General features: G+C 43.3%; 1 protein-coding gene across 4 annotated transcripts in view; it reads left to right on the top strand.

The window, feature by feature from the left end:
- LOC131762015 (transducin-like enhancer protein 1) overlaps positions 1-17429 on the top strand; it is an 88433-nt gene extending 71004 nt beyond the window's left edge. For all 4 annotated transcript variants that reach the window (XM_067039604.1, XM_059073413.2, XM_067039603.1 and 1 more), the window contains 6 exons: positions 8357-8606; positions 10380-10627; positions 13789-13936; positions 15573-15723; positions 16619-16695; positions 16841-17429. In XM_067039604.1, the coding sequence (XP_066895705.1) occupies positions 8357-8606; positions 10380-10627; positions 13789-13936; positions 15573-15723; positions 16619-16695; positions 16841-16948 (982 nt within the window). In that variant the 3' untranslated portion in view covers positions 16949-17429. The remainder of the gene's footprint in view (positions 1-8356; positions 8607-10379; positions 10628-13788; positions 13937-15572; positions 15724-16618; positions 16696-16840) is intronic.
- The last annotated feature ends 6043 nt before the right edge of the window (positions 17430-23472 follow it).

Here is a 23472-nt window from a genome sequence, read left to right as displayed (position 1 = left end):
AAGAAACCTGAAGTTTAGACAGATTGACATCTTTGTTGTACTCCACGCCTCTCTCCCCTCAAGTCATTTTTCTGGCCCTGTGGCACCGCTTTCCTCTCCATAAATACTTGGGGGGCTGAGTTCTACCTGCTTCGTATAGTAGCACCTAGACGTCAGTCATAACTCACACTAATAATAGTTTGGCTTAAGATTCCAGCTAAGTTCCAGGTTCCTTTACCCTGTGGTTTGTGTTTTTTTTTTTAATTTTTTTTAAAATTTTTTTGCGGTACGCGGGCCTCTCACTGCTGTGGCCGTTGCGGAGCACAGGCTCCAGACGCGCAGGCTCAGCGGCCATGGCTCACGGATCCAGCCGGTCTGCAGCATGTGGGATCTTCCCAGACCGGGGCACGAACCCGTGTCCCCTGCATCGGCAGGCGGACTCTCAACCACTGCGCCACCAGGGAAGCCCTACCCTGTGTTTTAATGCTAGACATGTAATTGAGAAATCTTCCACCCACTTGTTTTTAGTGTTTAAATCAATCTTTAAACTACCTTTTTGGAGTTGGAGCCTAAAGGGAAGAGAAAATCTGAACTGCATTTGGGGTAAAATTGCTTCTTAGGAAAACATGGTTTGCAGCAGTGAATAGGGGCCAATCCCGGCTTCTAGCTGAGAAGACGTGTCAGTAGCCAGTCCTTCTCCCCCTGCCTTCCATTCCTGATCTTGTGTCTAAGTCCCCTGTTGACCGTGTCTAGATTCCACACTTAGTTTATTTCATGGATTTGAAAATTAGTTCAGCCCCCTTTTTACTTGTCATGATATTTGGGTGACTTTTTGTCTATTAAATGCTAAAAGTAACATGCTTATTTTGTGCCATATTATCACCGTGTGGGGTTTAGTTTAACTTTTGTTTTTCTACTTTTTGATGGTCTGGGAATGTGTAGCTAATTTCCTGGAGTTATATTGAGGTATGAGGCCCTTCCTTTTGATGTGAGTTATGTTTAGCTGCTGGACAACTGTCCCTTCCCTCTCTCTCTCTCTTCACCCCTTCAGAAATGGCTTTCAGCTGACCAGGCATAGTTTGTCTATTTCTTGATCGGATACTGCTGTTTGCCTGCAGTGGTTGGTTCCTTTGCTAGGATTTTTGAATTGAGCTTTGAAATGGCTGTATACTTTAAACTTATCTTTGTCTTACTTTTCATCCACGCATCTCTTGGTTTGTATCTTTGTCCTGCCTAGGAGCCCTGTTGCTGCTCCAGCACGTTTACAATTTGGAAATGTTTAATTGATGGAGGAAGTAGGACCTAGAGCTCAGAATCATAAATGCTGACTTTGACCAGAGAACCTCCTAGTATATCAGCTAGGCTATCTCTTCTTCCTCACTTTGTCTAGTAATTTTCTTTTTCCTATCCATTTTAAGAAGTTCTGCATTTTCTTTTTTAAAAAAATGAGGATAGCCGTGTATTCAACGAAATAAGGAAACAAACAAAAAGTCTTCTATCATAATGCGTTGAAGTCCTCAACTTGTCATTTAATTGTCACTAAAGCCCTCCATTGATGTAGAAATGCTGTCTTCAGATAGGGTAGGGATTACACCTGGATCTGCATGTTTGCTGTTTGAGAGGATGCCCGATGCCAAACTAGAAAAATCCTGTGAAAGAAGTAAAGGATTTCACAGATGTTAGGAGTTAGGTGTGCAGACCCTAAAAAATGTTAAAGGTAGAGCTTGTTACATTGGCAAAGAAAGAGGTTTTACCAGAAGTAGATGAATTATATACCTGAGGACATTTTTGCCCCTGAAATCTTAGAATAATATGGCTCTGGTTTTCTTATCACCCCACATCACAGCACCCCCAGCCTCCACCTTCCCTATACTAGTTCTTCAGGCTGAGAGCATCCTCCAAAATCATAAGTTAACATTATTCTCATCTGTCTTAGAATGAGCCAAATGCCCCAGCTCTCAACCCTCAGAGCCTCCTGTGCCCAGGGCTCCATAATGAAGCACATCAGTGACGCTGACATGCCCGGTGTTCTCCTTTTGTTTAGGGTAGGTGTCTCCCTCCTGATGGGCCCCACGAGCCCTTGACTTGAGAGTGTCTAAGGTAGTGCCGATGTGGAAGCTAAGGTAAGGGTTAGAGCCCCACTTCTGTGGTTGGCTGACCTCTCCTGCTTACGAGCTGAGTTGGGCCTGTTAAGGTCCCCTGTGCCGCTTTCCCTGCCGTAAATAAGGGACAGTGAGCTGCCTTCTGTGACGTGGGAACCAAAGGCTGAATCTATATTGTGCTTCGTACTTTCCTACATGATTTCATTTCCCCCACACCTCAGCAGTCACGTTGGTAGGGTAAGTTTTGTCAGGGCACGTTGTAAAAACAGGGAAATGAGGCCCAAATAAGTTCCGTGTGGTCCCCACATCTTATTAGTGACTAAACTGAAACTCTGACCTGGGTCCCCTCACTTCCTGAACTTTACTGTATGCTCTTCAGCGCCTAGACTCATGACCACTTCTGCTGCAGCTGGTATCTGAGGGGTTCCACATCCACCGGGTTCTGCTGATGGGGGTGGGCTGTGGATTTCACTGTTACTGTTGCTCTCATTGCCTTTTGTTTTGCTCTTCATCAGCTCTTCATCTCTAGGGACTGCCTTCCCCCCTTGGGAAAGTCGGTACCACCTCTGAGCCACATTTGGTACGACGACTAGGAGTTCCTTGGGAGAGTTGCCTGGCAGAGCCCAGGTGGTTAGAGACTCGCCACCTTCTTATAGCTTACTTTCCTTAGCTACAGGGAGCAACCTGGTAGCTTACAAATGAAAGGTTGCTGGAGCAACCTTTCATGCCTCGATTTATAAGTGATTAGGTAGCAGTAAATGACTCGGGGCATTCGGATTCGTTTACTGAGTGCCAGCTGTATGCTCGTTGGTGAAGTCATCCCAGAGGACCCGGGAATGAGACAGACAAATGTAAACGTGGGCTGTAGTTCTCAGCATGATACCTACCGATTTATAGGATGAGCCAGGGTCCTGGGAAAGGACTCACGGCACCTGGAGAGTTGAGGCAGGCCGAGGGAGGGGGAAGTGACGTGCGCTTAGGGGGACGCTGTGCTATTCTAGGCAGGAGGGAACAGTTTGTGCATGACGTGGAGATGTGACAGCATGCGATATTTTAGGGGACTGGCCCGTTGTTCCATGCGGCTGGGAATTTAGGATACAAGGCGGTCATATGAACTGAAACTCATCGACACTCAATTGTGAAGGGCTCGGTGAGCCGTAAAGAGGTGGAAGAGCCAGTGAAGGTTTTGACATGATCAGATTTTTTTTTGATACCTGTTAATACAGCAACAGATTCCCCCTCAAGAGGGCCGCGTTCACAGGCAGCGGGGTCTTGCTGCAGCCTTTATCTCTGGGGTCCGTGGTTCTTCATTACTGTTCGCTGGATCCGGCCACGGCCGTTCCTCACTACTTCCAGCAAACCAACAACTCTAACACCTGTTTTCCTTTGCCCACGGAACACAGCATAGTTTTATTAACAGGAGCCAGTCTGGTAGGGAAAGACAACGTGCTTCCCCAAAACGCAGTCCTGTTTCCCAGTTTGTAGCACCTGTGGGGACTCTGAGTGCCTTTACCTCTGCCGTGTGCCCAGTGACTGAAGAGTTTGAATGAGTTTGATTTCATTCAGTTTTTAAATCTGTGAGGTCCGCTGGGCTTTATTCTGTTCAGTTCTGCCACCACATTTCCGAATCAGATCCTGGTCTGCAGGTGCTTCATTCAAACAGCAGGGGGACTCCATTCTCTGAGGCTCTGGGATGTGGGTGGGTGGCCCCTAAGCAGGGCCCCAGGGGCTCCTTCTTTCTGCCCCACAGTTTGCCACAATCCTCTCTCCAAACGTCCTCTGCTCCTCTTTGCCCAGTGCTTTCTCCCCACCTCGCCTTTTAGGATTTATGAATTTCCCGGTTTTCCTGGCCTCGCCATCACTCTGTGGTTTCCTGGCTCCCACCCCACACCTTCCTCCCTTTCCGCATTCCTGGCCCTCACACTTGTCCCCTGTTCGAAATAAGAGCCCTAGATTCAGCATAACCTCACTTTCCTCTTTTTAAGTCACGCGTGTTTAATATCGATGCTGTCATTTCCCGAAGGCCCCTGCAGGTGTCGAGCACGGTTAAGGGTTTTTCACTTTTGCAGCTGTTTTCTCTCTTTTTTTCCTTACAACAACCCCTGCGACCCCAACATTTTATTATTATTTCTATCTTGTTGATCAGAAAGTGGACACATTACAGGGCTCAGGTAGTTAGGCCCATTCGGAAAACCACAGTCAGTGAGGCCTCGAGCCGGGGGCCCCCGCATCTCAGGTCCCTTTGAATCCAGAGTCTGGGCTGTCATCCTGGCTGTGGACCCAGCCTACTGTGTTCATCGGTTGGGAGCCTTCTCTCACCTCCTTGAATAAACAAATCCAAGCTTTTAAAATTGAGGTATACATATAGAAAAAAAATGTTCACATCATGTGTGTATAGCCCAGTGACTTTGCACCAAGAGCACCTGAAAAACCCCTTCCCATGCCCCTTCCAGTCTCTAGGGGAACCACCACCCCAACTTCTTATACCAGAGGTGAATCCTGCCTGGGTTTGAACTTCTGTAAATGCAGTTGTACCATATGCATTCTTTTGTGGCTGGTCTCTTTCTGAATTCAGGCTTGAGAGATAGTTATAAATGTACACCATCCGTTTATAAATTCCCCCTCCTGGTTGATCTTACTTTCCCTAGTTCCTCAGTCAGTAAAGAGGGTAAGTTTCCTTCCGGGATCTCTTGAACGTTGTCACGATGTGCCATCAATGTGGACTTTCTCAAAGACATTTGTGTTCTTCCCGGAAGTGAATAACAGATTCCAAGCTGTCTTGTTTGCTCCCCTGGTTTTTCCTTCCTGTGGGTCCTTCTGTGAGCCACACCCGCCCTGTGCCTCACTGGGGTTTGTTCATTTGATTATGCCTTCCAGCACAGCAGGCAGCGCCAGCTTCCTCCGAGGCCCCCTCTGACTGATGTATTAACAGCCATATGGGTTTCCCCTGGGACAGACGAAATGTTCACAGCTTCTGGCAGCAGTTCGCTGCACTGTGAATCAATTTTAAACTGCCTAAGTATGATGATCACAGACCTCCTGTGTGGTTTAAAGAAGAGGACACCTAGGGGAGAGGTGGGTATCTTCCAAAGACAAGCATACAGCTCTCTGTACTTTGTGCATCTATTTTAATCTGGAACATTTAACTGTATAATAAGCAGAGTTCCAGTTGAAGCGAGATAAAATTTCTTTCCCCTAAAAATTAGGAATCGCTAAAAGGGTACCTGATGGAAACTGCCTACCTAGAGGTACCCACCTTGATTTATGGTGAACAGAAAAACTAACCTTCACATCTGCCATTTTCCTCACAGTACAGAAAGCTTTAAGAGGCAAGTTCTCTCCCCACGTTTACCACCGTTCATTTGTAATTTTCAGACCCAGGTCGTGGTGCCTGGTATGTGGGTCACATAATTTAGAATGTGAATAGACTTAAACCCCAGTTCTTGTGGTCTCATCTTCAAGGGCAATAATACAATGCTATTTGATTCCAACTCCAAATATCCTATAATAAATGACATAGGTTCAATTAAGTGTAATGTGCATGTATTGAAATATCATGTGGGCTTGATACATTACTAAGGACACTAAAGGATACTGTGAGCTAAAAATAGGAGATATAATAACAGAAAAGAAACAGACTCACAGATGTAGAGAACAAACTAGTGGTTACCAGTGGGGAGAGGGAAGAGGGAGAGGGATACGTAGGGGTAGGGGATTAAGAGGTACAAATGATTATGTATAAAATGATCTGCAAGGATATATTGTACAACACAAGGAATATAGCCAATATTTTATGATAACTATAAATGGTATTATATTATGAATATATTATATTTTATTATATTTTATAATTATCAAATATATTTTATTATAAAATAATAATAAGTATTACTTTATAATAACTATAAACTCACAACCTTTAAAAGTTGTGAATCACTGTATTTTACTCCTCTAACTTATATAATGTACATCAGATATACTTCAGTATGAAAAAATAGGAGATTTAGTGGTTTGGTGACATAAGGGTTTTGAGCTGTAGTTGTTTTATAGGCATATTTATTTTCTAGGACATTCTTTGTGGTTCCCATCATGTGTACTAAGTTATTCAAATTAAGAGTAATGTTAAGGATTTGGGCCAAGTAGCTATATAAGATTAGTTACTGGAACCAGTTTGCCAGGAGATAACATATCTAAAATTGTGTCCTTTGGTCAGGGAGAAGGGGAAGTTCTTTTAAAAATCTTTTCATATATTTGATATTTTGTTTTTATAGAAGGAAAATAACAGCATGTATTTTATTTTCAAGCTAAGGAAGTATGTGGTTTTATGTGCAGGCAGGTAGAAACCTGATATCTCTATCAATTTTAAGTTTTGTACATGCTTAGTTATTTTTCAAAATTTGAGTTAGCATTAAAATGAAAATTTAAGTTTTGTATTAATACCCAAGGTCTTTAGGATCTGTAAAGGGACTGCAAGGTGCCAATGATAAATTCCAGAAAGGGCCCAGACTTATTCCAAAAGGTTATGGGAGGGAGGAAACCCTACGTACTTCATTTATTGTTTATGTATGCAGACTTATAGAAAAGGTTTAATGTTGAACTTCTAGATCACCGAGTGATGCTTTTTTTCTTTTCTTTTTTTTTTTTTTGCGGTACACGGGCCTCTCACTGTTGTGGAGCACAGGCTCCGGACGCGCAGGCTCAGCAGCCATGGCTCACGGGCCTAGCTGCTCCGCAGCATGTGGGATCTTCCTGGACCGGTGCACGAACCCATGTCCCCTGCATCAGCAGGCGGATTCTCAACCACTGCTCCACCAGGGAAGCCCTGATCCTTTGGATAAGAAGAAAGTGAAAGCAGTGGTCTTCAAAGTGCCTAGTTCAGATGTGGGTGGGAAATAAAATGTTAGCACTCCTATATCTTCCATCCTCTACAGGGTCTTTGCTTTGTGCATGCTTTCTAGCATCTGTAGTGTATGAGTGCTTGGAGTTTAAATAATTAGATTGTTAGAGAAAAAATATGCTTTAAGATTTTGGTGTAGAAACAGAAGTGTGCACTAGGATTAGGTTTGTTTGTATTTAACAGGGAAGAAAATAATAGCTTAAGTAACATAGAAGTTTATTTCTCTCTCCCTTAAAAGATACTGGCTGTCAGTAGCCCAGGGCAGGTATCACAGCCCCAGTGATACAGCCCCAGGTCTCACAGTGTAACCAGGACCTCTGCATTCTATCTTTATGTTCTGTCCCCCTCAGCAATTGAGTTCCATCTTCAGAGTCACCTTGTGGCCCAAAAATGCTGCTGGAGCTCCAGTCATCTTGCTTACAGTTCAGGTAGCAAGAAGGAGGAAGAGAAGAAGGAAGGCACTCTCCCCTCCCTCTTTTAAATTCTTTTTCTTTTCTATTTTTTTAATTAATAAACTTATTTTTTAGAACAATTTTAGGTTCACAGCAAAATTGAATGGAAAGTACAGATAGTTTCCATGTCCCTCAGGGTCCCCTTTTTTTCAAGTTATGAACTAAGTGCCACCCAGCAGCTTCTGCCTATGTCTTGTCGGTCAGCACATGGGTATACCTGGCTAGAGCAAAGCTGGGAAGAGTAGTCTTTTAGTTGAAAGCTTTGCTGCCTTTGATAAAACTGGGCTTTGTGGCCAAAGTAGACAGGGAGGTTGTTGAGGAGGAAACTTGAAGTCTTGTCACAAAGCCATTTGATGTAAGAGAATCTCTTTATTATTTTCTGTTAATTATGCAAAAGAGAGTTTAAGTCCAAGCCTTAAACTGGTACGTTTAGAAAGCTGTTTTGTTTGTTGATGTTGAAATACACGGTTTACCATGTGTAATCATTATGAGCTCTTAGGGGCTTCATCTTAAGCAGCAAAAATAATCATTTTAAATTATACTAAGGAATCATACAATTATACAAGGTACGAGAAGGAAGTATTTTATGTTAATTTGGAAGCACATGTAATGTTTTTTAACAGGATTTGAAGGAATGCCTTACGGAATGAAGAGCACAGTTTAAAAATCTTTAAAAAGTTTTTTAAAAAACATTGAATATATATCTTTTTTTAACACCCTAGACTTTGGCTGTTATTTATTTCGTTTGTTTCATCAGTAAATGCTTCAACTTATACTGATTTCAAAAGGAAGTCATGGCAAGAATCTTTGCTTTGTCTTTCTCATAGAAGCGTGCTGCAGCAAGGACTAATTGCTTTATGATAAATGTTTTTTCTGTCTCCTCTCCTGTTTTTCTCTCTTCTCCCTAACCATCTCCTCCCCAAAAGCGCATACTCCTTCCACGTTACTGCAGATGGTCAGATGCAGCCTGTCCCCTTCCCCCCGGACGCCCTCATTGGCCCCGGCATCCCCCGCCACGCTCGCCAGATCAACACCCTGAACCACGGGGAGGTGGTGTGTGCGGTGACCATCAGCAACCCCACGCGACACGTGTACACGGGCGGCAAGGGCTGCGTCAAGGTCTGGGACATCAGCCACCCCGGCAACAAGAGCCCCGTCTCTCAGCTCGACTGTCTGGTGAGTGAGAAGGAGCTGGTACACAAGGGTAATTTCCTCCTGGAGACTCAGTAAGGAAATCGCTGTGGGGGCCTGGGTTTTATTCCCATTATGAGTAAATGGAAGCCCATTCTGTTTCCTGTGTTAGCTATTTAGCTCTCCCCACTCTCTGCCCTCAGCGTGAAGGTTTCACTTGTTGCTGCTTCAGTGGTTAAATCCCAGAGTTGATGGATTTCTCTTAAAACATATTTTAACAGTAGTTTACAGAAGCGGTCCTTGTTTGAATGTGTATTCAGAAGGGGGTTTCCCGTTTAATGGATGGAGTGCAGCTAGGCCTGGACTCTGAGCCCTGCACTCCCCTCGACTTTTAATTTCCCTACAGCCTTTGGATAAATATTGAAGAGTAAACATTTGATAACGTGGCATAAAACCATTCTGAACAGGGTCTGTGTTTTCAGAGAGACCTGGCTTAGTTTTATGACCTTAACTTTAGGAACGAGTTACTAGATTACACTGCAAGAAATCAGGGCAGCCTTCAGCAGAATGGGGGTGGTGGGAGTGCTTCCCCAAGGCATCTACTCTACCCCGCCTCCCCCCAGCCATGAATTATGTTGCATTTTTCAGGATCATAGAATATGTCAGGACATATTCTCTACATAGTAACCACAGGATTTACATACCACGTACCATTGGCCTTAAGTGGACTGTAGGCTGCCCTGAACCTGTAGGGTGTCTGCCTGCACTTTGCTTTGGCATATGGTACACTTTACCTGCTGCCTGCCTGGCAAATGGAAGCATTCCCCAGAGGGTGTTTCCAGAACGAAGACTGACTGTGTTTTTGAGACGAAAAGCCTCTTTGGGCTAGTTCTTGGATTTTTTTTTTTTTTTTTTTTTTTTTGCAGTTAAATAACTTAAAAATATATCCATGAATGAAAGTTAAACATAGGGAAACATACTTAAACATCTTACGCAAAATCCCAGACAAGCTTTTTGGCAACCCAATGGTAGGAGAGTTTTGTAATACTCATCATCTTTTTTGAAATTACATTGCTTAAAGTTTCTCTAATCTTTGAACAATAGGCCGTGGTTAAAGCATACTAAAGACTCTGACTGTATCTGTTTGGGTCAAAGGATAGCAGTTATTTCTTTGTTGGAGAGGGCGGGGGGGTCATTTTAGTTCCCGCCTCCCTTTTCTAATGCGTTGGTTTTGATGGAGAGACGCCTTCTTTTATTCATTTCTTTGGCCTTTGGATTGAGAGGCTTACATATCACAGCAGCCATGTTACAACTTGAGAAAGCAGCTGTGTTAAAGTCTCAGACAAGGATCCATTTGGCTAATGAAGACACAGTACAAGCCTTAGGCAAACTTAAGAGTAATGAAAACCAAAGCATAGGCAGTGTGTCTGCAGTTTCCAAATAGTAAATAATGGAGGGTGATGAGGTAAAAGATTTATAAACTAGCTGTGAAAAGTGGTTTCTTTGTAAAGAAGTATGTGTACCCTTACCTTACATCCACTGATCATCTCAGTTCCGTCTACTCAGCAGGAAATTGGGCTTCGGTGGCAGTTACATCTAAGCCTTCACACATGCCGAGCAATCCTGTGAGTTTGCTTTGTTTACGACTTCAAAGGACCCAGTGGCCATCAGATCCTGATCTGTACTACAGAACGCTTGCTCTGGTAGTGTCCATGAAATACCACTTTTTAAGTCAACAGCCGAGACAGCAGTTAGAGAACATGGCACTGTTACTGCTTGGTCATGCATTATAACAATTGAATTATGTTTATTTCACAGAACAGGGATAACTACATCCGTTCCTGCAAATTGCTCCCCGATGGCTGCACTCTTATAGTGGGAGGGGAAGCCAGTACCCTGTCCATTTGGGACCTGGCGGCTCCCACCCCGCGCATCAAGGCAGAGCTGACGTCCTCGGCCCCCGCCTGCTACGCCTTGGCCATCAGCCCCGACTCCAAGGTCTGCTTCTCATGCTGCAGCGACGGCAACATCGCCGTGTGGGACCTGCACAACCAGACGCTGGTGAGGTGAGCAGGGGTGGTTTCCTGAGTGGGGCTTCCCTACTTGAGTACCTGGGTCAAAAGGCCCCCTATTACTCCTGCTTCTCTGCCTGCCCCCAGGCTCAGCCCACACGTGCCAGGCTTGGATCTGGGTGTCAGTACCGTATCACAGCCCTCAGAGGGCTTACAGTCTCGTGGCCACGCTTGGGTGTCACCCAGGCTTTATATTTACCTCCCTAATGTTCCCATTCTTCAGCCACATACACATGCCAGATTTATTTAAAAAACATTCCTGGCTTTTGCCAAGGGGCAGCATACCATGGATTAGATGGAGGTGCAAAAGGTCCTCAGTACTAGATGTTTTTGGCTTTGCCTAGAACCTTGTATGTGCGCACAGGAGCCAGCTGATAAAGGATGACAGAAAATCAACAAAAGGACATTAGAAGAGGAGATTCCACAAATTTCACCCACAAAACGGTTTTAAAGTAGCTGTGTTTCTCAATAACTAAATAAGCTCTGTCCAGGGGTCATTTCACCCAGGAACGAGCCCAGCTGCTTGGAATCTGCCACCTTTGTGTCCCTTCTCGGCTCTGGCCAGCTCACTCCCTCCAGCTGAGTCGGTGCTCACATCAGGGATGTTAGAGAAAAGTCTTTAGAAAAAGAAGAACTAGTTAAACGTCTACAGCAGAATGGGCCTGTGTTTCGCCCTTTCGTGTCACAGTTTGTCTTCGCTCAGGAACACTGCTCATGTTCAAATGCACCACTGTTCATGGTGCATTTTTATACTTGTAGGTTACTTAGCAGGTCTCCTCCCGTGCTTCCGGGCCCAGAGCTGGAGGGAAGGGACGGGCTATGGAATTGATTATAGCAGCTTACTCTTTCTTTAGCCGTTTCTGTAGAAATCCACTAAGTGTCACCTAACGGGGCTCTCTGTCCCTGTGTGTGGGTGACAGTGTGACAGTTGTTTTTCTTGTCACTCTCCGGGCAGCTCAGAATGAGCAAAGTGAACAAACGGAGCCAAGCCAACAGCCCCTTCAAACTTTCAGCCTAGCAAGTGTTGGCTGTTTTTTCTTTTCTTTATGCTTTTTTCTTTTTTAAACTTAATAAATAGCTCTCCTAAAATATTCATTCAGAGTGCCTTTCAAATATTCATCTCTTTAATCCTTGTCGCTTCTGCACTGCTGTTATCCTGATATTATTGTGGAGGAGCTGTAATGGGGCTCAGGCACTCTGTCCTCTTGTGTGTTCTGAACCCCTGCTCTGTGCCGGCCCCCAGGGAATAAGTACCTGTTGGATATGTTGGCCTGCTTCACACATCTCTCTCTCTCTCAGTCTGGACAGGCCACACGTGGCTAGCGACCTCTCTGTGAGACAGGGCAGTACAGAGTCTCCTGAATATCTTTGTATCTGCTGTGACCCAGCACATTCTGAACAGCCCTAGGATCTGCATTCTAGGAGCCTGACCTGAGGGTAGCGTTGAGATAAGTGGATGGAGAGATGGAGGAACACCCACTAAGAGCTTAGGTCAGCAGAGAAACACAGTTGTTTTCAAGAAGTCAGTATTTCATGAGTTTCAGAGGTAAAAAAAAATTCAGAGGATGAAATGAAGAGAGAAGGTCCTTGGGTTTCACGAGCTGTTTGAGGACAGGAAAGCAGCACTTTGGAAATGTGGGGCAGGACTGCTCCAGACCAGCGGGAAAACCTTGGATGCAGGCTGGGACGTTTGAGGCAGAGAGTTGGGGTGCATGGGGGAGAGGACCAGGATGGAAGCTCTGAGTGGTTTTCAGGGAAGAGATTTTTGGAGTGATGGTTCACATCTTGTCTCAGAATTCAGGGCAGCAGTGGCGCTCTTGTCTTTTCCTCCATGCCCTTTAAATTCCAAGCTCAGCTTTAAAGTTGGGAGCTCTGCGGGAATAATAAGGCAATAGGAAGGAGGGGCGGTGGAAACTTTTCTCCGGGTGTTGAAATTTCCGAGCAGTTCTTGCATGGATTCTGCCTGGTTCGCCATCCTGATCAGACCTCGGAACACTTCTCACCTGTTCCAGTCACTCCTCTGCCAGCTCCCTCTTGGCCTGCAAAACCAGGTCCACGACCCCCATACCACCAGCCCTGTGGTGGCTTACGTCAACCTCCCCTCGGCAAGCCCTGCCTGCAGCCTGGCAGAGCATCGCACTCAGCAAATCCCTGTTGGCTGGTTGTCCTTGGTAGTGGTTCTTTGTTTTTTGTTTGTTTGTTTGTTTTTTGAAATATAGTTGATTTACAATGTTGTGCTAGTTTCTGCTCTACAGCAAAGTGACACATTCTTTTTTTTTTTATATTCTTTTCCACTATGGTTTATCCCAGGAGTTTGGATAGAGTTCCCTGTGCTAGACAGTAGGACCTTGTTGTTTATTCATTCTAAATGTAATAGTTTTCATCTGCTAACCCCAAACTCCCAGTCCATCCCTCCCAGCCCCCCACCCTTGGCAACCACAAGTCTGTTCTTTGGTGGTGGTTTTTGACTGAGGCATGAGGTTCCCCTTTAAGAGAACAACAGCCTTGTGCTCAGATTTGAGGGCAGAACCGTGCCCAGGGGTCAGTCAGCAGTCAGCTCTGTCTCTGCCCCGCACCTCTGAGTCAGGAGGCCGGCATGTCCCTTTGTCTCCAGGAGTCCAGATTTCCTAACGTGGGGCTCTTTCGAATAGAAAAAGCGAGGTTGGGTAAATGCATGAGCTGATGCTTTGTTGGCATCAAGGGCATTGTGGTGTTACTCACTGAGCTGGTGATGTGGTGATTCAGGCCCACACAGTTATAGGCCAAGCCTGCTTCCTTCTTTAAGGAATACACTTGGGATTTGTGTGTTTGTCTTTTTTTCCCCCACTTTCATACTTAAACACTTTTCCAGACCTGGGAGGAATTTTACCTTCCAGACAGATTTGTAAGAACAGCTATAGGAGCGTATTTAACTTCTCCTGTGTGGTGACCTAAAACGGCATTCCATTTCTTCAGCACTTGGATCATGAAAAAAGGAAAAGAAAGTCTGCAGGTGCCGTTTCCTCTCCTCCTCGGGGGGAAGGTTGGTTTGATCTTGCACATCAGCAGACACCGAGGAGATGACACACGCACAGCGAGTCCAAAACTAACAACACAACAGTGTTTACCTTGAGCTCTGGCAGGAAATCATTATTCAATCTGGTTTGTTTTATCAGGCAATTCCAGGGCCACACAGACGGGGCCAGCTGTATTGACATTTCTAACGATGGCACCAAGCTCTGGACGGGCGGCTTGGACAACACGGTCCGGTCCTGGGACCTGCGCGAAGGGCGGCAGCTGCAGCAGCACGACTTCACCTCCCAGGTGCAGGCTTGTCCCTCCCCGGAACCCACGCGGTGCTCTGTGTGTGGCGCACGCCCTCCCCACACCTCCCCCCCTCCCTCCCACCCCCAAGAGTAGTAGCTGAACAAACAGACCGGGATTTAATTTGAGAGAGAGAGACACACACACACACACACACACACACTACCCTGAAACACTTAGACTGGTATATGAGTTCACACACACACACACACACACACACACACACACACACACACACACACTACCCTGAAACACTTAGACTGGTATATGAGTTCACACACACACACACACACACACACACACACACACACACTACCCTGAAACACTTAGACTGGTATATGAGTTCACACACACACACACACACACACACACACTACCCTGAAACACTTAGACTGGTATATGAGTTCACACACACACACACACACACACACACACACACACACACACACACTACCCTGAAACACTTAGACTGGTATATGAGTTCGTTTCAGGAATTTGTGCCATGAAGAACATACAGGGTCTGATCTGTTGTCCACCTTCTCACCATCTAATGTGGGGGTGAGAAATGATTTTATTCACATATAAATAGACCTTGAAAAATATGCAGGGATATCACAAGGAGTAGAGAAAAATCATAACAGCTCTGCAAGTTGATTCATTTTGCTTAAATCAGGGAGCTTAAAAAAATACACCGGTCTCTCAGTGGATGCCCATTTTATTACTCAACCCTTAGACACTGGACTCATGGCTGACTTGATTTATGGAGTTTTGAAGTGATATAAAAATGGCAACTTTGTGGATTGTGGATGTTATTTAGATGTCAAGTGTCTGAATCTAGGCCTGTTTGGGGAAAGATAGTGCATGCCATTTTAAGTGCTTTCTGTTGATGGTGGAATTGTTCTTTTTATCGTGACTTATTTACTGACTTTTTTTTCCTCTAATAATTCCAGTCAGAAAAATAGGGCAGAAATGGAAAACAACTTATACATGCAACTAAATTTCATGTCCCTGTCAAAATTGTGTTGAGTTTCTTATAGTCTTCCCTTCCAGCCCTGTTCCCGTTATGGGTAGGATCCTATTTTTGGTCTGCCCTTTTTTAAAACTTCTTATGGAAAATTTCAAATATATTCAATATATGAGAACGGAGAATGTTCAAGCATATATGAAAGTGCAGAGAATTATATGATAAACCACATATGCCCATCACCCAGCTTCAACAGTTACTAACACATGACCAGTCTTGTCTCATCTGTCATCCCTGCCCCCAAACACTGGATTATTTTAAAGTAAATCTCAGACGTTATATCGTTTCATCCATAAGTATTTCAGTTAGTATCTGTAAAAGACAAGGAACCCTTTCAAACAACACACAGAATACCGTTATTATTAAGAATCATTTCTTGATTTTATCACCCATGACATAAGTGTTGCAGTTGTTTTTATTTTTTTCCAATTGCTTCATAAAGGTCTTTAACACTTGACCTATCTGGGTTGGCATGGTTGTCCTATAGACTTTGCCTTTGCTTATTGCCTCCTCCTGTTCTTGCTAGTCCTGTTCTTCCCCTTTTCTTGTTGTCTGTTCATGTCCTAAGTCTATTGGGCAGAATACTCAGTGGGCCTCTTCTGCTTCTTGTAGATATTCTCCCTTGGTTATTGCCCAACTGGAGAGTGGCTGGCCGTGGGCATGGAGAGCAGCAACGTGGAAGTTCTCCACGTGAACAAACCTGACAAGTACCAGTTGCATCTCCACGAGAGCTGTGTGCTGTCCCTGAAATTTGCGTATTGTGGTGAGTTCAACTGAAAGGAAACCGGGGAATGTTGATGGCCATAATGGAAAATACTTCTAAAAAATATAGTGGAGATGATATCTGGAAAAAATGTTGTTCTCTGAGCAGCTGGATGCAGTAATTCTATCGTCTTAAAATGTCCCTCAGAGCATATAGGGATGTCTGTTTTCGTCTGTTTCCCTGACTTGGGAAAAATCAGCAAGTGATAAAATTGCCTAATACAAGGTTTTGACACATGTTTGTTTTCAGCAGGGAGTGTCAGGGGTGTGGGTGGAGGCAGTTAGTTGCCACTCTGAGAGGGGTTGGTGGGAGTTTATAGAAAAATGAGGCAGGAGCAGAGGAGGTTGCTATGGACTGACCAGGATGAGGAGCCCATGGGCAGAGAAGGGAACATTTAGCTGCACCCAGACCGTTACACTCTGCAGTGAGGATAATGAGGGAGTCAAATATTTATTCACAAGATGGATGGATGGATAGCTATCACATATTGACCATTCTATGTGCCATATGTGCTATCTGCCATTTTACTTGGATTTGTCATTTAATCCTCCCTAGTCCCATTTTATCATAAGGAAACTAACAGAGACAACTTCATTGATGGACTATTTGAGGACGCACTGCATGCTCGGTGTGAAGCTACCTGTCATGTATCTGGGGGCTAACGGGAGTGACATGGTTCCTGCTACCGCTTTGATTAAACCCAAGATCACAGGTGGTTCACAGTGGAGCCCAGATTTAAAACCTGCTGTGTCTACCCATGTCATGGCCCAACCCCTTGGACATGATAGTTCATGATTAAAAATGCTCTGAGTTTGATTAAGCCCAAGTAGCTAATAGTATAGCAGGAATTTTAATCTAGTTAAGCCACAACCACATGTTCCTTTGCTAATTCTAGGTAAATGGTTTGTGAGTACTGGAAAAGATAACCTCCTCAATGCTTGGCGGACACCCTATGGAGCTAGTATATTCCAGGTAAGTCCATGCTCCTTACATAGAATGACAGACAGTTGGACCACAGCATTGCTGATGACACCAGAAGTGAAGGTGCCTTGTTGGGAGCAGGGCCCTGAGCATCTCTGTTCCACGTTAAACACATGTCCATTGTTTTCTCTTCCAGTCCAAAGAGTCCTCATCCGTGCTCAGCTGTGACATCTCTGTGGATGATAAGTACATAGTCACTGGCTCAGGGGACAAGAAGGCTACAGTCTATGAAGTCATCTACTGAAAACATTATGTGGTTTAACGTTTATAGTTGAATTGGGCCAAAATGTTTTGAATTTGTAGAAATAGAAAAGTTGTAACTTTAAAAACACAAAAGCCTGTTTCCAAACCTTGACACAAAACTACTCTGCGTCTACAAAGAGGAGGCAGTGAGCACATCAACAGAAGGTCACCTACCTACCTAGACCAAATGGAGCACCGAGGCAAAGTGGACAGAGGGGTGAGGGTTGTGGGCTTGCGGAATGGAGCCCGCTGACCCTGGCAGGGTCCATCCTTTTCTTTCTGTGAGATCTGCCGAGATTACCTTTCTGTTCCTTGCCGTTCCCCTCCTGTCTGTCCTTGGTAGAGCAGTGGTGTCTCCAATGAACTTGTTTCCTCGTTTTGCATCTTGTGAAATGTTTTTTTGTATTTTTGTTGAAGGTTAAACATTTGTATAAATTGTAAATATATTTGGTTTATTACAGTAAAGGCTTTAGTACCAATAAGTGGTTTTCCTTCTCCTTCTTTATTGTTTTTTATCAACGCTTTGGGATCATTGGTGCGGGTCCTATAAGCAAAGTTCAAACATTTGTAGAGGAAATTTTAAAATGCACTTCTTATTTTATAAATATATTTTGTCACGGACTCCCACTGCACTAGAACCTAATAAACACTTCTGAGTTAACCAGGAAGTCAAGACTAGGAATAATGAGTAACCGAAGGTTTATTAACGACGATTTTATTTGGGAAGCAAAAATAACTTTGCCAAGGTTCATTCTGTTTGGATACTGTTGTGATTCGAGGTCACAAATTAAAGCTTTGCCTTTTCTTGGTGATTCACTGGGAGATAGAATATTCTTTTCTCTAGGAAATCCTAGCATTTTCAAATCTCTAGTCTCTCCCTTCACAAGCTGCGCATTTCAAGAAGGGGAGGTGACTTGGGTTTAGTGTTAAGACTGATGATATCCAGAAAGCTGTGGAGTTCATTAACCTGTAAAAGAAAGGTGGGATGCCTGCTGGTTTTATCTCATTAATACTTATTTGATCTATTATATTAATTGACTTAAGGCAACCACACCCAGCACTTCGCTCCATCCTTCTCATTAAGGCTTTTCCCTGCAGCTACAGCCCGGGCTCCCTGTCATTAGTCTGGTCTTTATCTTTGTGGACAAGCTTTTACTAATTTGATTAGATGAAACCTGTAACCCTGGGCTTTTAATAAGTTGTCATGCATGGTTCCTCCTGGAAAGGCTGCATGACTCATTCTTTATATACCTATTATTTACTGCTATATTTTCAAAAATAATGGTTAATAATTTTAAACCAGGTTTTCTGGCTGTTTAAAAATAGCACCTAAGGAATCTTTTAATGTTCTTATTTTCTTATGATCCAGCAAGTTGTTGGCAGTTTGTCTTAACATTTTTCGTTTGTTATCCAGACCTTCTTGTTTTTATACACTTAACATTATTTTGTTTGCTTTTTGCCAAAATAATGTTTACGTACATAGTTCGTTAAATATTTTCTCTTCTCAGTAAGTGGATGGCAAAAGCCTAATTACTAAAGCTAATTTCTCTCTCATCCCTTCCTTGTATAATGAAGTAAGTTTCTATACTACAGACTCTGGTGGCTTGTTAACGAGCTGTTTACCTTTTCTGTTCTCTGTCCTTCCCTGCCTCACCATCCCTATTTTCTGTAGAGCAGAGGTTAAGTTGCTATAACAGCACCCAAACAATACAGTGGCTTTGAGACCACAAAAGGGTTTGTGTCTTACCCACCTATGACCCAGAGCCTCAGGGCCGTGATGCAGCTCTGCACCTCCACCGTTATTCCCATGGGCCTCCACTCCTAGTCAGCAGTGGGGAAAGAGTGGGAGTCCAAGGGAAAGGGATATGCTTCCAGGCAGGTGACTAGGAATTTGTCCATCACTTCCACTACTGGTCCCTTGGTGGGGACTTAGTCACGTGGGAGACTAGGAGATTTCTTCTACTGTGCAGCGGGTGCTCCTGGAGAAGGGGGAATATATTTGAAGAGATTCTGGGTTAAAGAAATAGTCCTATTTTCTGTTGGTGCATTTTCTCCCTTCATGCTTTATGGTTTCCCAAGCTTCCGATATTCTTTCTCTCATGGGATTTTCTGAGGGTCTAGATCTTATCAAGACATCGATGATCTTGAATCTGATGAAACCAGTTCCATTGCTTTTGGATGAGACTCTAGTCTGGCCCTGGAAGAGGCGTTCTACAGAGCTAGTCCCTTTGCTTGGGGTTTGGAACCTTGGGGAATTACCGAGACAATTGTTTCCTCAGTTGTAAAACGGGAATGATAAAATAGTCATACCTCCTTCTCAGGGTCTTGAAGGTCAGACTCAGGGATGTGAAGCACGACCAGGAGCACCAACTCTCTCACAGATGGAGGACATGAATGGGAGATTTCTTCCTCAACTGTGAAGTTAGGAGACCCCACTTCTCTCCCCCGGGAGACTGGAATCATGTGATCGTTGACACCTGGGTAAGCCAAATGTTTATGTACCTCTTGCCTTGAATATGGATTATAAATTAGTGTTCAACAAATTCAGATACCCCTAGAGAGCTGTGCAAGGCAGCTTCACATATAAGAATATCAGGAGATGATTGTCATTATCGCTATTTAAGTAACCAAGGCTCAGGGAAGCTGTGTCCTCCTGGCCTCATGGGAGATAGAACCAAATTCAGGTTTGTTCTTTCTAGTGTTGCAGAGTGGCCTGTGATCTTTCCCAGCTCTCCAGATTTTCTCTTCATTTTATTTGATATATTTACAACTTGTACATTTCCCTGATGTATATAGATGTATAGATAGGTTTGTGTTTACTAATTTAGGACTGAACTTATGCAAATGATTGTTTTCCCCATTCTTTTTAATAGGTTTTATTTTATATATATTTAATCTTGTTTTTGTTCTGTTTTGTTTTAAATCACTCACAGTCTTAACCTTGAATGTAGGTTTCTGCCACGTGGCTCTTCCGTGGGATTGAAGTTTGCTGGGTAAAAATTGAAGGCCTAGTGAAATTGGTTTTGTAATGCCTTTTTTCATAACTAGATGTTTCTAGTACTTCATAATAAGAACAAAATATCTCGTCAATGTGATAATTAACATTTTTAAAGTTTTTGTTATTTGGCAGATGATAGGGAAGTTTCTGGCATAAATTATAATAATCCTCACAGTGGCTGAGAGATGGGATTTTTGATGGGTTAATTCTTTGAATATTTCATGACTGGCAAGTAGCAGCTGGCTCCAAAGCATTCATAAAGGGATTTTTTAAATTGCACTTTTGCTAATGGCACAATGAGGTGGTGACTTTCCCAAAAGTTTTCCAGCAAATCAGAGAGAGGGATCAAATTCTCAATTTCAGCATGCTGTTTAATTCCATCAAGAGATTGCTTTCTCTGCCATCAGCTTGAGCGTGAGGGAGGACATTTCAAACCCTCCACTCTGCTGTAGATCGTGGCTTATTTGTTTCTCAAGAATATCTTCTCTTCACTCTTCCTTCAGCAGTGAAATCGTCAGATCGCCACAGGTTCAGGCTCCCCTGAGCAAGATGAAGCTTGTGTAAGGCGCATTTTCTGCCCCAGTGAACTTTCTCTCCAGACAGCCAAAACTTCTCTGGCTTCATATTTTGTCCTAGCACTTCAACAGTTAAGTGGTTTGGTGTTAACTGGGTTCCTATTTTTAGAGGAGTTTTTCTCAGACTTTATAGTCTACATCAGAATCACCAGGAGAACTAGTTAAAATTCAGATTTCTGGGGCTTCCCTGGTGGTGCAGTGGTTGAAAATCTGCCTGCCAATGCAGGGGACACAGGTTCGAGCCCTGGTCTGGGAGGATCCCACATGCCGCGGAGCAACTAGGCCCGTGAGCCACAACTACTGAGACTGCGCGTCTGGAGCCTGTGCTCTGCAACAAGAGAGGCCGCGATAGTGAGAGCCCCGCACACCGCGATGAAGAGTGGCCCCCGCTTGCCACAGCTAGGGAAAGCCCTCGCACAGAAACGAAGACCCAACACAGCAAAAATAAATAAATTAATTAATAAACTCCTACCCCCAACATCTTCTTTAAAAAAAAAAAATTCAGATTTCTGAGTCCCAGACTCAGAGTTTTTGATTCAGTAGGTCAGGGTGGGACCTGAGAATTTGCATTTCTCAGACAAGTTCCTAGTTGTTCCTGAGGCTGCTGGTCTGGAGACTACACTTTGAGAACTGCTAATCTAGAGCAGTAATCTTTACAGTAGAGCTATCAACTATTAGAGTATATTCATATTCTCTTAAGACTGGAATAACTGTATACTTTTGGCTTTGGGCTGAGGATTAAAAGTAAAATGACAATAAAATGCAAGGCATACTGTTTTGATGTTGCTGTTCTTACATTAGTCTCTGTTCCCAAAACTAACTTTTGCAGCTAAATATTATAGTAGGTCTAAACCAAAATAAAATGCAAGGCATACTGTTTTGATGTTGCTGTTCTTACATTAGTCTCTGTTCCCAAAACTAACTTTTGTAGCTAAATATTATAATAGGCCTAAACCAAAATAAAATGCAAGGCATACTGTTTTGATGTTGCTGTTCTTACATTAGTCTCTGTTCCCAAAACTAACTTTTGCAGCTTAATATTATAATCGGTCTAAACCAAAATTGAGCTCTTAAAAAAGTTGCTTTTTTTTTTACTTAGCCATTACTCAGTGTGAATTATGTGAGTCTTATTATAAGGCTTGGAAAACCTACCGTAATCACCTCATGTAGTAGAAGCCTCGAGAATGTACACAGTGTTGGAATGGTGATGCATAATTAAAAGTTAGAAATTGTTCTTCAGAAACCGGAATACTTACTGTATGTAGAACAATATAAGCTGCTGACTTTATAGAATGTTTTTTCTTCTTCAAATTATCGTATTAGATTCAGTCAGTCAGCCAGTGTTTATTGAGTGGATGATTGCAACATGGGGGCGGTCACTGGGCTAAGGTGAAATTATTCCAGCGGGGGGCGCTGGGGAAGAATCTACTGGCAGTAATGGAGGGGGATGTGCGTGAGTCACTGCCCAAAGGAGACCAACGGTAAGAGACGGGCAGGCAGCTCTCAGCAGTCTTGGATGTGAATTACTCATTTGACATTAGCTGGCTAGAGCCGCCGGTGGGTGACACTCCAGCAGGTATTTGGAAGAACTGTTGTGTTCCAGGTACTGGGCCAAGGGCTTCCAGTTGTTTTCTCATGATTATTTTTTTATTCATAAAAGTATCATATATCTCTGATTTTCAATTTGGAAAATATGGCAAGGTACAAAGAAGAAAAGAAAAACCTATAATTGTACCACTTAGAAATTATATATTATTTTTATGCCATTTATGTCAATATAGTACAGATGATTAATAATGGCGAACAATTTGTTGAGCGTTTACTATGTGCCAAGGACAGCTGAACACTTTGTGTTATCTCATTGAATTTTCACAAAAGCCCAATGAGGTAGTTACTGGTTTCATACTCATTTAACCGCTGAAGAAACTAAGATTCAGTAACCAGCTTGAGATCACACAACTAGTTGTTGTTAGAGTGAGATTTAACCCAGGTGGTCAGATTGCAAAGCCCATTGTCTTAATTCTACTGTTCTACCTACTTGTCCATGTGGTTTTGGAACCTGCTTCTCACTTTTTCTTTTTTGTTTTCAGCTTGATGTATAATTGACAAATAAAATAGTAAAATATTTAAAGTGTCCAACATGGTGATTTGATATACATATACATTGTGAAAGGATTCCCCACATCCAGTTAATTAACACATGCATTGCTTCACATATTTACCTTTTTTTTAAACGTTTTTATTGGAGTATAAATGCTTTACAATGGTGTGTTAGTTTCTGCTTTATAACAAAGTGAATCAGTTATGCATATACATATGTTCTCATATCTCTTCCCTCTTGCGTCTCCCTCCCTCCCACCGTCCCTATCCCACCCCTCTAGGTGGTCACAAAGCACAGAGGTGATCTCCCTGTGCTATGCAGCTGCTTCCCACTAGCTATCTAATTTACATTTGTAGTGTATATATGTCCATGCCACTCTCTTACTTCGTCACAGCTTACCCTTCCCCCTCCCCATATCCTCAAGTCCATGCTCTAGTAGGTCTGTGTTTTATTTTATTTTTATTTTATTTTATTGTTATGGCTGAGTAATATTCCATTGTATATATGTACCACATTTTCTTTATCCATTCGTCTGTCGACGGGCATTTAGCTTGCTTCCATGACCTGGCTATTGTAAATAGTGCTGCAGTGAACATTGGGGTGCATGTGTCTTTTTGAATTATGGTTTTCTCTTGGTATAAGCCCAGTAGTGGGATTGCTGGGTCATGTGGTAGTTCTATTTGTAGTTTTTTGGGGTTTTTTTTTTTTTTTTTTTGGTGAGAACACAAGTTCTACTTTCCTGGCAAATTTCAGTTATACAATACATTATTACTATCATCCTCTACCTTATTTATCCTATAACTGTAATTTTGTACCTTTACCAACCTCTCCCTATTTCTCTCAACCCCTGT

The sequence above is a fragment of the Kogia breviceps genome, chromosome 8 (assembly GCF_026419965.1).
Source record: "Kogia breviceps isolate mKogBre1 chromosome 8, mKogBre1 haplotype 1, whole genome shotgun sequence".
NCBI classification, from domain to species: Eukaryota; Metazoa; Chordata; class Mammalia; order Artiodactyla; family Physeteridae; genus Kogia; species Kogia breviceps.
This window is presented reverse-complemented; position numbering and strand designations above follow the sequence as displayed.